Here is a 16,644-nt window from a genome sequence, read left to right on the forward strand (position 1 = left end):
AATCATTTCCCTCATTTATTTTCTACTTATGTATAAAAGTTCATTTCAGCCACTTCCCTGCAGGATATTTGGCCTTGGTTTGTTACTGTTGGGAAGCAGGGTATTTCTCCCTACCTCACAAGATGCCTGTTGTGCAGACAGGAATGGAACGGTATTTGTAAGCCATCACAGGACTCTGGCAGATTGTTTCCACAATGGGTTCTTCCCAGTTCCCATATGGGATCGTAAATTTGGGCCAAATGCCCTCCCCCCCCCCAATGTGGGAGCAGGAAGAGGTGGGGCAACTTGCCCCGGTTCAAACTACAGCCTACAGCCCGACACAGAACCTCCAGTATGGAAATGGTCTCAGATAGTGAAAAGTGGGGAACAAAACCCCCAGTTCTTCTTCTTCCCTAGCTTTTCCTCTAGTCTTTCTCAAACCTGTGTTGGGAAAGTTGGCAGTAAAGCCTAGGTGGATACCATGTGGGTGAGAATGTTTTGACTTTCCCACCTGCAAGCAAACATTTTCCATGACCTTGTCTCCCTGCCCCAGCCATTTCATCCCCCTGCCATTGTTCTTTCTAAATTGGCAATTGGATAACATTATACCGATATATTGTTACAACAATATGTGTATCAGGCTCTCTGAACTTTAAAGGAAAAGGCATCTCTTCCACAGGAGCAACATTCTTTTAAAAACACGAAAGCTAGAAATTCAGATAACCTGATACACATATTGTTATAATGGTATATTCATTTAAAAATATTCAATTGCAGATTTTTTAAAACAAAAAAGCCCCAAGAGACCAGGAGAGGAGAAGGACTCGGGCAAGAAAACTATTGGGAAACCCGGTGTGTGGAAGCCCCATTGCCTATGCACTGTTTCAACAGCTGCAGCAGTGATGAAGAAAGCATACAACCCTGTCCCCCTGTGGAAGTCATCCTCCTCTCTGTCTGTCACGGATCCTGTGCTTGAAATAGTGCTCCCGCCCCTGCTTAGGTGAAGCGTCCACCCTCTGCTTAATACTCATTGATCCAAACAAAGCTATTTCTGAACCACCTCGGCTGCACCTTACCCAGCACTCCCCTTTCCCTTGCAGATTCCTGCCAATCACTCCCTCTCCCCCATTGATCATGTAACCCTTCCGGCTGCATATCTCAGTGCCTTGTACATAATAGTTGGTAAGGCAGGACGGCAGAGTGATGTAGATCAACTAGTGTCTTCAGACTCATTTCTGCAAGAACATTTCTGGCTTTGAAAGTTCCTTTAATAATGTATTTTACCCCCCCTCCTTTTTTCTTTTTCTTTTTTTTGCATAAGAGAACTTTCATCTTTGTAGCAATCAGCTCCTCTGCTGTAAGTGAAGCTCCTTCTCAGAGCCTCGTTGTTGGCTAAAGAGCCCAGCTGTGAGAGTGCCTGGATCAAAGGCTGCCTCTGATCCTTTTCAGTCCCTCCCTCCTCAGTCCTTCATTTTGTTTCATTTATTTGGTCATTTTTCCCACCACCCTTTTTTTCAAATCCATCAAAACATCTTCCACTATAAAGTAAACCAATGATCTATCAAATTACTCGTAAAAATGTTAACTAAAGTCATATAATCCATGAACAGGTGTAAGTGGGCTGGTGGGGGTGGGAGGAGTTAGGATTCACTGCCTACCTGATTGGCCATCTTTCTAACGAACAGCCAATCAGGTGGGCTGTCCCGCCATGGGCCGAATCTCCCTCCATCTTCTTCCACGTGGAAGAACTGCCAGCCCATTATACTGGATTGACTGCAAAAGGTAAGCCAGTGAGCTGGAGCTGGGAGGGAGGGAGGGGGCAAGACCTGGGGGCCTGGGGGGGGGGGAGTCTAGCACTCGTATTTTTTTCTACAATGGGCTTTCCTGCTAGTATACAAATAATTTACTACATTCCAGTAACTGATGTACCTGGAAATTAAAACCTGGTCTTCCTCTCTGGGTCATTCATAACACCTGCAAAACCCCCAAAATACTCATGTAACCATATATGCACACATTATCTTTTATTTTTCTCATCAGCATTTTCTTGAAGAAAAGATTTGTGATCCTCAAATTTTTGTTTTTGGGTTTTTTTTGCTTTGCATCCACATTTCCCACACTAAATTGGCCCAACAAAAAATGTAGCCTAAATCGGCAAGGGCTGGTGAGTCACTGCATAGCTACCGTTGCTGCATGTGGAAAGCGATGCTTGAAGATCTCAAAATACTAATTATCCAGGAGCTAGTGGGGGGGGGGAGAGGGTATTCAGCATCTTTGCCAGCAGTATTATAACTGATGAGGGAGCAAATCAGACATGACAGACTTAGCCTCTCGGCAAAACTTGGAGAGTAGGCTGGGGTGGGGAGATTGTTCTCTAACAGCTTTAACTTAGGTCTCACTACAGCTGTACTCAGCTGACAGTCCACACCAGCCAAGTGACTCACCAGGGTCATCATCAACATCTCTCCCATCCTCTCCTCACTCACTAACCCTTTTGAATCCTACATCTATGTATTTCAATCCTACATCAATGTATTTTACCACAGAACGCACATTTGTTTAACATGGATGTGTCTATTCTGGCTTTAAAAGTGAGATTCATAAAGAGCATGCCTATCAACAGCTACTAGCCATGATGGCATAATGGTATTGTCACTAAATGCAGAGAGGACCTTTACATCCTTCTTACAAGCTCCCTGGGTGCACCTGTTTGGCCACTGTGTGTATTGGGAGGGGATGCTCAAATAGTTAGATCTTTCATCTGATCAGGGTTCTTATCTGTACATAGGAGGTAGCATTAAGCTTCTTTCACTTCCGTAATTGTATGCAACTGTTCCCCCTTGTAAAATCTGGAGATCTTCCATAACTCCCAATTTGAAAGCAACATCATGAATATCACCTGTGCTGCTTCTTCCCCGCCAGTTCTCTATTGCTCTCTCTGACCACAAACACACACACACATGCATATTGTTTTGGGTTCTGTGGGTATTGTAAGACGGAACTCTTCCGCCAGGTCTTTGGTTGAGGCCAGGGTTAATAATAACAAGGCCCCTCCCCAGTCTATGCACTAACATCTCATACACTCCACCCTGGAGTAGACTGCTGTGAGGTTAGAGGGGGGATTTATGCTGCCAATCTTGTTTTACTGGTGGTGGGTGGGTTAGGGGTTCTGATGGTTACTGGGTTTTTATGGAGTTTTATATATGGAGTTTTATGGGGTTTCATATACTGTAACCCACCACAAGTCTCCAAAGAGTGTCAATCTAGAAATGCACCAAGAAATAAATGAATAACCAAATATTGTAGGGGTGTCCCCACTCTTCCTTTCCATGGTGATGCCAGAATAACCCAGACTTCAAAAAACAAACAAAAAAACTCCACAATATTGATTGTTTCTAGTCCTAACAACAAAAGAAGAAAATCCCTGAGGGCAAGAAAGAGCAGCAGCAAGCAAACATGTTCCCTCCATCAAAGGCTTCAGATTGTAGCCTGTTCACACAGTGGAGACACACTTTCTGCTGCAGATCCTTTTGCATTCACAGTCTACAAAAGGGACATGTGCGTCTCCCTCCTTCCTCCTTGACAAGGCCTTTCCAGATGGCACCCCCCTTTCTTCTCCAGACAAATAAAAGTGCTCTGTTCGCTTTATTAGGGAACAATCGTTCTGCTCAGGTAGCCTTGCATCCTGCAGAAAACCGGAAATAACCCACAGAAAGTACAAAAATGGGGCCCGATCTGGCATATCTTTAGCTATAAGGTTCTGCAGCAAGGCTTTATAATGTTCCAAACTTTCTGACTGCATGCTATTAATACCCTCCCTTCCTGAGGGAATCCAGGCAGGAAGAAAGTTGCACAAGGCCCACTCTCTCTCACACACACACAGCGGCCTACACTTCATGTTCACCATAATATACAAATAGCAAGCAGCCAACGCTTCAAAATGCATGAGTCACACTGCTTTGCCATGTGCATCCCTACAGGGATTGCGGTGCGTGCACACGCTCATGAATCTACGGCAAGGCAAAAACCACGGTCTGATTAACATACTGTCGTTTTTTTAAAGTGCCTTTCGGTTGGCTCTCTCACACTGGATACTGATCCTAAGGGCCTACAATACTACAGAACATACAACTGCCAGAAGCTTATTATCAGGTTAAAAAGTTCAGTCAGAGAGTCTGTGACAGGGAACACAGCCCCTTGGCTTACCTCCACTTCACACTCGTACTCTGAGGCATCAAGCAAGGTCACTCTGCAGATGGCACTCTTGAGCTTCTTGGTGACTTTCTGAGGTGATTTCTGAGTCTTGCTGGGGGTGGTTCTCTCAGATATCCCATCTGCTTCACTGTAGTCTTTCTCGTCCATGTCCACAGCCTTGCAAGGGAGCAGGTTGGGATAAGAAAATCTGAATAAAGAATGCTGAAGAATGCTAATATCTTAATAAAGAATGCTCTCGAATGGACAGCAGGACCAGATTGAATCTGCTACCTGCCAGGACTGGTTTATGACTTACTAGCTGGCTTGTGTGTTTGTTTTTACAAAGAGTCCCCCCTCCCCTCAAAAAAAGATACCCACTCTTGCTGGTTTTTTGTGGTGTCAATTAAATGTGCCCTGAAAGTTTGGTTAGAATTGGATTAGCCCTTCTATATACATGCAGCTGCATCATTGGCATGGTCGATACTGATCCCTGGACCACACACAATGCTCTTGTTCCTGTTCTCTGTTTTGCAGGGAATTTTGGGACTTTCATTAGCGAAAACCAAAAGGACATTACTATACTATTATGGGAAAACAGAAGCAACCTTTCTCTCATTTTGGTTGTTTCCCTACCCTGCTTTTTAGTTTTGTTTACTAATTAACTAATACTTCTTTCTTTCTTCGGTACCATTGCTTCTTCTGAGACCTGCTAGAGGTGGCTCACAAAATAAAGCAAGATCAGTGGAAACAATATAAGATCCTTACTATTAACAACCATTAAAAACTTGCCAATAAGACCCAGCGGCATAAAAGCCTCAATAAGCATAATGTACACATAGCCATTCTCTCATTTTGTTTGTGATGCTAGTGCCTGGCAAGGTTTTATCTATTTTATCCAAGTGTGGGGGTAAAACCCGCAGAAAGCAATAGATGTAGTCCCAGGTGGCTGCAATAATCTCCAGTGGGAAATTGGTTCTTGTTAAGCTTCAGCATCAAAGCACTATAAAAATGTCCATGGCTTCACGCTCTCCGCAGGTAACTAGACAAAAAACAAAAGTCCCCCTGGAGACCAGATTTCAGCCCACACAGCAGCTAGAAAAGGAGGCCTCTTCCCATTGGTAGTGTCCGGGACATCAATCCAGCACTCAGCAGTACTATCAGAGCTGCTGTACTTATAACCCTTTGCACTAATAATGTCTGACACAGAACCCAGGGGGATGAGGCTGGCAGCAGGCTGATTTTAACCACAAAGAAACTGCCCTTTGATAGAATTACCCAGGGAGAGAGAGACACAGAAAGAGAGAGAGAGAGAGAGAGAGAGAGAGAGAGAGAGAGAGAGAGAGAGAGAGAGAGAGAGAGAGAGAGAGAGAGAGAGAGAGAGAGAGAGAGAGAGAGAAGCTCACACTTTCCTAACAAATTGTTTTCACACAGTGCCCTCCATAACACAAAATGCCACATTTGCTAACCCTGGTCTTCATAGGATATTTCTGCTAAAGGGCTTCCCAAGTCAATGGACACACAGAACACAATGTGTGATATGACTCAGTTGGGACAGCCCTGGGGAACTCCCAACTGGTGTCATGGCTGTTTTGTTCTTTGCTATGCGTGTAATATAGCCAGGAGGTCCTAAGATGGTTTGGCTTCTGGGCAAGAGACGTTCTAAGGTGGTTTGCCATTGCCTGCCTCTGAGTTATACCCCGGCATTCTGTCCAAGTGCTAGCCAGGACTGACCTTGCTCAGCTTCCGAAATCTGGTAGGATCAGGCTTGTCTGGGCTATCTGACTCTGACCTTGCAAGTGGGCTCTTGGGGGACAGTCCAGCTGCCTGTTTCTGTTCTTGGGCCCTGACAGCCTGATTCTCTCATCCCTTCCTGACCTGAATGATCAGATCAGATTGCATTCAGAATCTAGAAACTCTGTGCAACACTATCCTGAAGAGGGCTCTGATTCATTACCTAACATGATTGGAGAAAGAACATTTCACTTCCTATCTTCTGGAAACAAGACAAGAGAGAAGTGAGTGCAGTGTGAAAGCTTGTACTATATTGTTATTTCCAGTGCTGCTGTCCACTGTTAGGAGGAATTGTTGGTTTCATAAGCCTCCATATCCACTTCAAAAAGTGGATTCTCTGAATCATCTTGCATTAAATCCAGGAATAACAAAGGAAAATAAAATTTTAACCCAATAGCACCTTTAAGGAGTATAGGTCCTTGTTCCATTTTGTCTGAGGAAGAGTGCATGCACTCAAAAGCTCACACCTTGAATAAATCTTTGTTGGTCTTAAAGGTGCTATTGGACTCAATTTTTGTTTTGCTACTTCAGACCAACATGGCTACCCACTTGAATCTAGGAAAGGAAAATAGGGGAGATCCCCCCACACACACACACACCCCAGTATGCGTATGCAGAAAGTAAAGACTACTCTACAATTGGTTTGGAGAGATCAATCTTGTCTAGTTGTTCATGGAAGTCATAAGGGCACACTTGTTTTTTGTGTGTTCTGAAGTGCAGTTCCAGAGGACAGCAGACCTAGAGGGAGTATGCAGTACTCCAAGACAGATTCAACAAAAAAGGCGAAAGAAAGAAAGAAAGAAAGAAAGAAAGAAAGAAAGAAAGAAAGAAAGAAAGAAAGAAAGAAAGAAAGAAAGAAAGAAAGAATAATTTGCTAGGGTATGTCAGAGCTCTCTGCAGTTTCTGCTTTACTCCTTCCTGTTCTAAACATGTTTATTCAGAACATTTTCTTGATTTTAATGAAACTTGCTTCCATGGAAGCATGCTGAAAATTGCAGCCTAGGCAAGTTGATAATATTCAAAGGCACATGCACCCCATGACACACAGCTGCTGTTCAATCAGCTCTGGACAACTGCAAGTGCTTCTGAGCACATTTTCTAAGCCAATCAAATAGCTGCTAGATATTGTATTGAATGGAAAGTGCCCTCAGATGGCCCAGAATCAGTACAGATAATTTCCATGCATATGAGATGGAGCTAGCTTTTGGCAAATGATATGGCAGCTGTAAGCATGAAATAACACTCCTCAATACATACAGCCTTCTAGCCATTAGCTTGGTGTTTTTTTAATTTGATTACATAATTAGCTTGCTTTCACTCTGACCTGCTTCTCCCCCCCCCCCCCGCCCTCCCCCCATTGCCAAGTGCTGAAATGGTTCTCTCTGGCTTGCTTGGAAAGGACCCACCATTGATTTTATTTATATGATTGTTCTGGTGACTTGCAACTCATTCATAAATTTTGCTGGTTGTCTATTTCTCTCCAAACTTTGGGAAGAGATGTAAACAAACAAACAAACAAACAAATAAATGGATGGTGTTTTGGGGGATCAGAACACAAAATAAAATAAGATAACCAAAGACCACAAATGCTACTCTGTTACTCTCACAGCTTCTTTATATTTTGGTAGAGAAACAGAGATCCTGAAGTTCAGTGGAAAATTAAGACCTTGGAGAGCTGCTGCCCAATCTGAGCAGACCAGGCTTTCTCAACCAGAGTTTCATGAAACTTGGGTTTTCTCAACAGCCTTGGAAAGGTTTCCCAAATGGGTGGGAATTAATTTTATATATTTTTCAGATCCGTTAAACATTTTTCAGGTGATATGGCCATGTCAACCTCCCCCCCTCCAATGGCCAATGTTGTGCCCAGAGGGAGTGAGAAGGGGAGGGGCCCCGGGTGAGCATGTACACACCTATGCTTCCCAACTCTAGTCTGCATTATCATGCCCAGTTCTGGGGTTTCTCAAAGCCTGAAGAATGCTTCAGGGGTTTCTCAATGGTAAAAAACTTGAGAAAGGCTGGAGTAGACAGTACTGACTCTGATGGACCAATGATCTGATTCAGTATGTATTCATGCGATGCCACGACTTGCCTAAAATCCCTGTTCTGCAACCTGGGGTATCCTTCCCGCTAACAGGAGAAATTGTGAGTGAGAGACATGATCATTTACCAGTGCGAGAAAAGCCAGGGCTCATTCATCAGTTTGAGATGTGGCCGTTTCGGTTACTCCACGCTGACTTCCATCTGTGCTGTCATAGACTGTGTTGTATTCTCCACATGCGTGGCTGCATCCAGATCAGCCTCTGACACTCATAGTCACCTGATAAGTTGAAGTTGTGACTGAATGCAAAAGGCCTATTGGGGCTTACCTGGACACACAGCATTCCGAATGCTGATGACTGGCTTGCTCACAGCAGCGCAAAGCTGCATCAGTCACAGCCTCTGTCATTCACATGGCAGAGCTCTTACTCTGTGTATGCTCATTGTTGCTCTGCTCTTTATTAATGCTGTGCACGGTCAAGGGCTGACCTTTGACGCCAAGGGCACCTTGTATGGCTTGGCTCTGGGGATGGCAGCACTCTGGAGAAGCAATCCAAACTCACCCGCTCTGCATGCTTGGAGTCACTGTGGGTTCCTGGCTTCTCATTAGCATCAGTTTCCTGGCTGTTTGCTGTGGGAGCAGAGCTGCCGGTCACTGCATTTGGCCCACTTGCTGCTGCCTCCAGCTGTTGCTGCGGAGTTTCCTCTTGGGCATTCTTCACCTCGGAATCTGGGCCCGTCTCTGTCGTCATGGTTACTAATTATTCTGCATTGTCAAAAGTAAAACAAGAGGAGGAATTAAGTGTGCAACCCTGACTTTTGAAACAATCAAGCACACATGCTTCCTTGGCTTGCAGGGATACACGTGGATCCTGCAGAAAGGACTCTAAATCAAATCCTCATGATCAATGAATCTGCGCAGGGACACCACAGGGATATCATTATTTGAAGTAAACGTTTCCTCATGTAGCTGACTGATGTCTATATGTTCAGGGCCATCTTTTTGACATTCAAGATTGCCAAGTGGGCATTTAAAGGACAGAACCTTATAGCAGGGGTAGTCAACCTGTGGTCCTTCTGATGTTCATAGACTACAATTCCCATGAACCCGACAGCAAATGCTGGCAGGGGCTCATGGGAATTGTAGTCCATGAACATCTGGAGGACCACAGGTTGACTACCCCTGCCTTATAGCACAAAAGAAGAGACCCATAAAACACTTCTTTCCCACAACGCCCAAGCTCCTTAGCAATCCACAGCTCCCGGATGCCTCTCATTCTCAAAATTTTTGTTTCCCAGGTGGATAAACTCACTCCAGGTGAGCTTGGGGAAGACACTCAAAATATAAGCCACAGTACAATTTTTCTGCAATGATAAAAGCAATGAGACACGAAAGGCATTCTATACAGTAAAAGCACTGTAGAGATGGCAAACAACAACAGGTGCTTCTTAAAATAAGGAACACACAACCACCACATTACAAGTCATATTCTAAAAAGTGTAATAGGCACAGCACAGTACACAATGTGGGCAATTACTCTTTCTAGAGGATATACCTCCCCCTTTGTATTCTTTAAGACATAGCGTAAGAAACCCCATCATGGTCATATCTAGATTATAGTACTGTATGTAGGACTGCTATTGAAAAGTGTTCAGAGACTTCAATTAGTGCAGAATGCTGTAGCCAAGATGTTTGCTGGAGTGGCCTGTAGGGACTATATCACACCCATCTACGCTGGCTCCTTGTCTGGCTTCTGGGTGCAATTCAAGGTGCTGGTGTTAATGTTTAAAGCCCTACATGGCTTGCGGCCGACACAGCTGAATGACTGCCAACTTGACCACTACAGTCATCTTTCGAGACCCTTCTTAGGCGAGTGGCAAGCTAGGAGATGCCCTTCTTTTCTGACTAGCAGGAGGTCAGGGGTAGACCAAGGTCTGTATTTTTTATCTTTTGTTGGTGCTGAATTATTCCTTAGCCATAGAGAATTACAACCTGAACTGCCATACAAGTCTTTCTAAATGGTCAGCATTGTAGTCCTGAGCCTGACTGTATACTACTCACTTGTTCTGGAGAAAGACAATATTCACATATATTAGGATTCAAGAGCAGGCAATCTCTGCTTGTTGAGTCCTGACTTACAGCCGTTGGGCAGACCATGTCCTGTGCATTGTCATCTTGGCTTAACGAGATGGCAGACGTAACTGTGCATAAGGGCACTGATTAATGTGCTTGTATCTGTGCCAAGCCAGAAAGATCCCTCCAAATGACTATCATTGCTAATCGGTGCCCAGCTCTAAGGTTCTGTCCCATGGCCAATGCAGCCTACACAGCAGGTCCCACAGCTTGCCCAGGCTTATGGATGAACAAGATCCTAACAGACTGCGAAGCAGATTTTGTTCAGATGTCTTCTTTGCCTGCATCTATCCAGAAACCAGTGCATTGCAGACTTTTTCTGCAGACCATTATGAAAGCGCTGTTGTTCTTCTTCAAATCAGTCTGAAATGCAGCAAATCATGCCATTTATTTCAATATTTCCTAGCCCAGACAGAAAACTGTGAGGACTCAGAACACACCTTCAGCTGCCCAGGAAAACACATTATTTTCATCACAGGGTATCAAGGTGTGTATTTTGGGGATTGAATGAAAATGTGATATAAACAAAAAGCTCCATTCCGCTGTGGCTGGGCTACTCTGAGCATTGACAGGGTCAAAGCAGCTGGAAGGTAGCCAAAGATCTTGGGAAAATATTATGGCTTAGTAACAGAGTACATACTTTTTCTGTATAAAGTTTCAGGTTCAATTCCTGCTGTCTCCTTTGAAAGGATCCAAGATACAGAGCTTGGAAAGACTTCTGTCCAAGACCTCCTGCAAGTCTGAGACCGTTTACGCACTGGAGGTTTCATTTTGGGCTGCAGGTTGGAATTTTAGTCCTGGCAGGTTGCCCCACCTCTTCCTGCACCCACATGAGGGAGCATTTGGCCCAGTGCACCTCATCTGCCCCCTATTTGTGCTCCTGCATGGGAGCTGGGGCAATAAAGTTCCCAGTGCATAAATGGACTGAAAGACATCACTGAGCCAAAACAGTGATTTCCAAACTGTCTTCTGGGAAGCCTTGAAATTCTCTGGAATGTTATAGGACATGAATTCCTTAATGACAAGATCAGTTATGGCTTCTCTGAGAATCAGGTGGCCCATCACTACTGTTCTTTCCCTGTGATATACAGTCACAGGAGTATGTTAGGTGTGTTCTTGCTCACACTGAATTTTATGCAGAACCAGGGGCAAAGCCTGTTGTACCCACCTGCCTGCCCTGTGGCTTTCCTGGGTACTGACCCTCCCCCTGCCCCATTCCCCACTGGATCTTGAGATCCAGCATGTTGGAGGTGATTAAACAGTAGGAGACTCTACTCTACTCTACTCTCCAGCCACTTGGGTTGCCAACCTCTACATGGGGTCTTGGAGATCTTCATGAATAACTACTGATCTCCAGGCATTATTTCTTCTGGAGAAGACAGCTAGGAGGGAGAGAAGGAGAGCAGACGCCGCATAGGGTCCCATGGTGCTGGTGGGCAGCCTTCTCCCACTAACTCCCTGGACTCTTGACGCCCCACCTCCAAACTTCAAGCAACATTCCTAACCCAGGGGTTGTCTACCTCCAGATGTGGCCTGGAGACCTCCTGGAATTGGAGTTCATCTGCAGGCCTCCAGGGCCGCTTGGGAAGGATTTCCCCCCACCCCACTGCACCCCACTTCTACACCAGGATAAGACCAGGATAAGACACTGAGGCCTCTTCTTCTGCTGCTTCTCCTCCTTCTCTCCCTCCCTCCAAGCCTGAGCTACTGAGTGGGGCCAGTTCTATTTCCACCAAGCATGTTCCGAGAGTGGCAAGGAGTTGGGGGGCAGAGAGCTGATTCCTTATCAGCCCTTCCTGGCTGAGGGCTCCCTCCCAATAGGGGCTCAGCTACAAGGGAGGGCTATTACAGGCCGAGGGCCAATTAGGTAGCGAGTGGCCTGTCATTTTCAGATATATATATGGTTGATGTTAACGATATCCTGACTAGACCTCTGTGGGAACCAAATGTGTATCTTTTAGGACTCCCTAGGATCCTCCACTGAAAGGTAATAGGCACACTGAATTAAGGGCTGACTTCTGTATCGGGCTGCTCCTTATATCAAACATTAGCGAGCAGGGAACCTTTTAATAATGTGATTGATTTCTCAAAAATTAACAATGGAAAGAATTGTGCAATATGGACTTCTTTAGAATTTGCATGCTGCAATATACAGAATAGCATTTTGCCAACTGAGAGCTGGGAAGGAAGCTATTAGAAAATCGGGCTCAGCCATCAAATCACCATTGTTCCCTGAAAGACCTCACTGCACATATGAATAAAGAACATCAGATTAAGTTATTACAAACGTTTATTTTAAAATCTCCCTCTCTCTCTCTCTCTCTCTCTCTCTCTTTCATACACACACACACACACATACACACACAGAGCTTTCCCGCTAATCTATATACATTAACACAATTACAGTTTCCCCACAATATGGAGAGCCATAGGAAACAATTAGGCTCACACTACTTCCCACCTTTCCTGATGAGCTGAGATTTAGGATTTCTCTCCCACTATAAATAACTATCTTAATAAAACCTGAGACTCTGTACTCATTATAGGTATTCACTCTCTTAGACTAATTAGTGATTGGTCTCTGTGTTTGTCCCTAACAGACTGGAATTTTACAGTTCCAATTCTCCCTGCACTTCATAGCCCCTTGACTTGGACACTTACTTTTTATTATCTCCTACATAAAGAGGACCCACTCAATCTATCCGGAAAAATGAGCTCTAATCCACGAAAGCTTACACAAGAATAATTATTTTCTTAATATTTAAGGTGCTACATGACTGATTTATTTTTGCTACGAGAGGCTCAATGATCCTAAAAAAAACACGTCCCTGGGAGTAAGGCCCACTGAGTAAGCCTATTTAGGATAATTCTCTCTCACACTCAACTGCCCCCCCCCCAATTGATAATGGGAAATTAAAACCTAATGTGTGCTGGCCATAAGAATTTTGTCCAAATGATAAAAAGGTAAAGGTAAAGGTATCCCCTGTGCAAGCACCGGGTCATGTCTGACCCTTGGGGTGATGCCCTCTAGCGTTTTCATGGCAGACTCAATACGGGGTGGTTTGCCAGTGCCTTCCCCAGTCATTACCGTTTACCCCCCAGCAAGCTGGGTACTCACTTTACCGACCTCGGAAGGATGGAAGGCTGAGTCAACCTTGAGCCGGCTGCTGGGATTGAACTCCCAGCCTCATGGGCAAAGCTTTCAGACGGCTGCCTTACCGCTCTGCGTCACAAGAGTCCAAATGATACGTTGGTTTTAATACTAAGCTGAACAAAATGTCAAAATGACCAATACAGTTTTGAACTGGAAATGTGAAATAAAAGATTTGGTAAAATCTCTTGGATTAACACACACACACACACACGAAATTTCAAAATGCTCCTTTGGAGGGACATTTTGTTAGCTTTCCCTCCTAAGAAATACAGCTGGGCCCACAGTTTTTGAAGAACCGTGATATGGATGAATCCTATTATCTGGTTAAAAAATATAATGCTGCGGAGTTTGGTATAGTAATTAAGAGTGGCAGTGTCTAATCTGGAGAGCCAGGTTTGATTCAAGTATTTAAAAGGGTGCCATATAGAGGATGGAGCAGAGGATTGTTCTCTCTTGCCCCAGAGAGACAGACCAGAATGCATGGGATGAAATTAATTCAAAAGAAATTCCATCTAAACATTCAGAAGAAGTTCCTGACAGTTAGAGCGGTTTCTCAGTGGGCTTCCTCGGGAGGTCGTGGGTTCTCCATCTTTGGAAATTTTTAAACAGAGGCTAGAGAGCCATCTGACAGAGAGGCTGATTCTGTGAAGGCAAAGGGATGGCAGGTTACAGTAGATGAGCATTTGGGATGTGAGTGTCCTGCATAGTGCAGGGGGTTGGACTAGATGGCTCATGAGGTCCCTTCCAACTCTATTATTCTATGATTCTATGACTCTATGATTCTCACACAGGAGTTCTGCCAGAGCTCACTCAGTTCCACCTACCTCTCAGGCTGTGGGGAGAGGAAGGGAAGACAATTATAAGCCACTTTGAGACTCCTTTGGGTGGTGAAAAGCAGGGTATAAAACAACTCTGTCTTCTAAAAAGGACACCGAGACTAAAGCATTTCTGTCATCACAAAGCAATGCCAACTTGGCATGTGCCTTGAACATCTAACTTCTATACTAGATTTTTATTCAACAGATCACCCCCCCCCCCCAGGTTCACTAAAAAGAAAGAGAAGTAAAAAATTCAGCTGAATTATTCAAGTGCATCCACTTCTGTAGCTTAGGCATTTTAATTTTATTTTATTGAGTCCAGACCCCAGTTCAGGAATGAGTGATGTTTATTCTCAACTATTGTACTGGGGTAACCATTAGGTTGTACGGTACAGGTACCAACTCTGGATTATCTGGTACCTAAGAAGAACCTAGGCCCATTTGTGGTGCTAGAGCTTAAAGCCCAGGTGTTTTTGGTGAGCTGGGACAGAGTCAAGAGTCACTGCTGCATACTTATGTAAAAAACATGGGTTTTAGGGAAAACATACTCAGCTGCATCCTGGGCTTTCTCATAAGTACACCAAAAGCAACCTCCCTCTCCAAAAAATGAACAATCAACCCCATGTTTTGGGATACTTGCTCCTTCAATGGGTAGTTGCATGTGATGGGCATAGGACCTGCACAGTCTCACAGAATCATAGAGTTGGATGGGACCTCCTGGTTTATCTAGTCAACTACTAAAGGAAAACTCTAGAAATAATACTAAACACCTAATCTCAGAAATAAGCCCCATTTTATTCAATGAGACTTGCACCCAGGAAAGGGGTTTTAGAATTTCAATCTTTGGCTTTCCTGTTTTGACTAGATACCCACAAGTAGGGTGCCTTTGTTTCCTCCCCAAAATGGAATTTAGTCACAGGCTGCATTTACTAAGCAATTTCACACACCAAAACCACCAAGCTGTGCACTCTTAACGCAGTAGGGTTCACACACAGCATGTGCAACATTCAGAGGAAATGAACTTTTTGACAATCCCACGCAGTGTTTTGCCTTGCTGGTTTTAAAAAGCGACCTGAACATTTCTGTTCTGTGCCCAAATTTGTCAGACTGCTGGCTGCAACCTGGTGATTCCTTCTTGACCTTTAAATCTGCTGTAGAAAAGACAGGGCATCCTCTAATCTGATGTGCCCCTGCTTCCTTTTGTCCATCTTCCTTCCCCACCTGCTAGAATGTGTCAAGATTTTATGTCAGCAGCAGCAGCAGCACCCAGGGGTGCATTCACACTTTATTGGATATTGTGCTACCCCTGAAATGTAGCGTGCATTTGCACTGGCAGCTGTGCGGTAACATGAAAATGCTCTGGGTTGCCAGCAGGTTGGAGAAAAATGCCCTATCCCTTTAATAGAGGTTTAATGGCCTATTATTCACCAGGTGACATTATTACCTCCATGTCTAGAGAAGCTGCCAATTTCCACTCCAAGTCTTGACCTTAGGGCCCTGGAGGAATAGGTAATATATACTTACTTCTTGGGACACCATAGCTGCAAGTGACAGGCTGGAACTTTAGCCTTGTCAATCTTGCCAAAGTCTACAGGAAAGAAATAGGTGGGCTGACCATTCTACAACAGGGAACGAAGAGGTTTCTAAGATCTAGCAGTTGTCATTCTTATTTATTAATGAAGAACTTTAGAGAATCCCCCACTTTTTTCTGAGCTGCTACATGGATGGCGCTTGAATTTGACTTTTGGATTCTACACTCTTCCAATCTTCTGCAGTCACCTGAAGAAGCCTGAATCTGTACAGAGCCTATTTTTAGTTTCTGGATCTGTCATCTTTACTTACCTGAGGAGTCTAAAATAATAGGTAACATTGGCCAGGATTAAACACCTAGAGCAGACTATACCACTAAAAGAAGTGTGCAGGGATAAAAAGAAGTAAACAGTGCAGACACTATTTGCCTGTGTGTGTGTATAGACTCAGAAGCAAAGCAGTCTTGTCATGGGCGTATAACGCAGAAGGACTGAAAACTGTTCAAGCACAAAGCAGGAACTTTTTCTAGAACCTTGTCCTGATACCTGCCCAAGAAAGGATTCAGAAGCAAAACAAATTTCACTAAAATCATTCTGTAGCCCTACTGGAGCTGTGCCATATAATGATAACCTGGAATTCACCCGAAGGGGACAAGGCGTGGGCTCTGTTGAAAGGCAGTTTTCTCTACTCTGTCTATGCCCAGGGCTTCCGACCTCCCTCCAAGCATACAACAAGCTTGCTTGTGCAGTGAACAAGATGATGTTGACAAACCCCACCCACGCCATCAGCCTGTGCCCTGGAGCATGAAATTTGATTAACCAAATAGTTATCTTCGCTTGTGTGACTACACATGTCAGCGAGGATCAGCAGATTACCCAGCCCCGCGTTGAAGCCCAGCCTCTCTCAGCAATCTTCTGCAGCACAGAATCCCAGTGGTTGGCAACACCCAGCCCAACATTTTGTTTATGGTGGGAAAAAGCACCTGTGGAGTTAAGCTTTGCTACTAT

General features: G+C 44.4%; 1 protein-coding gene across 18 annotated transcripts in view; it reads right to left on the reverse strand.

Annotated features, from left to right (window-relative positions):
• The window catches only part of EPB41L1 (erythrocyte membrane protein band 4.1 like 1), a 181,913-nt gene that overhangs the window by 45,473 nt on the left and 119,796 nt on the right, over positions 1–16,644 (reverse strand). For all 18 annotated transcript variants that reach the window (XM_077335360.1, XM_077335361.1, XM_077335354.1 and 15 more), the window contains 2 exons: positions 8,565–8,767; positions 4,186–4,350 (listed from right to left, as the gene is read on the reverse strand). In XM_077335360.1, the coding sequence (XP_077191475.1) occupies positions 4,186–4,350; positions 8,565–8,753 (354 nt within the window). In that variant the 5' untranslated portion in view covers positions 8,754–8,767. The remainder of the gene's footprint in view (positions 1–4,185; positions 4,351–8,564; positions 8,768–16,644) is intronic.

This window comes from Paroedura picta, chromosome 4 (genome assembly GCF_049243985.1).
Source record: "Paroedura picta isolate Pp20150507F chromosome 4, Ppicta_v3.0, whole genome shotgun sequence".
In the NCBI taxonomy this organism is placed as follows: Eukaryota; Metazoa; Chordata; class Lepidosauria; order Squamata; family Gekkonidae; genus Paroedura; species Paroedura picta.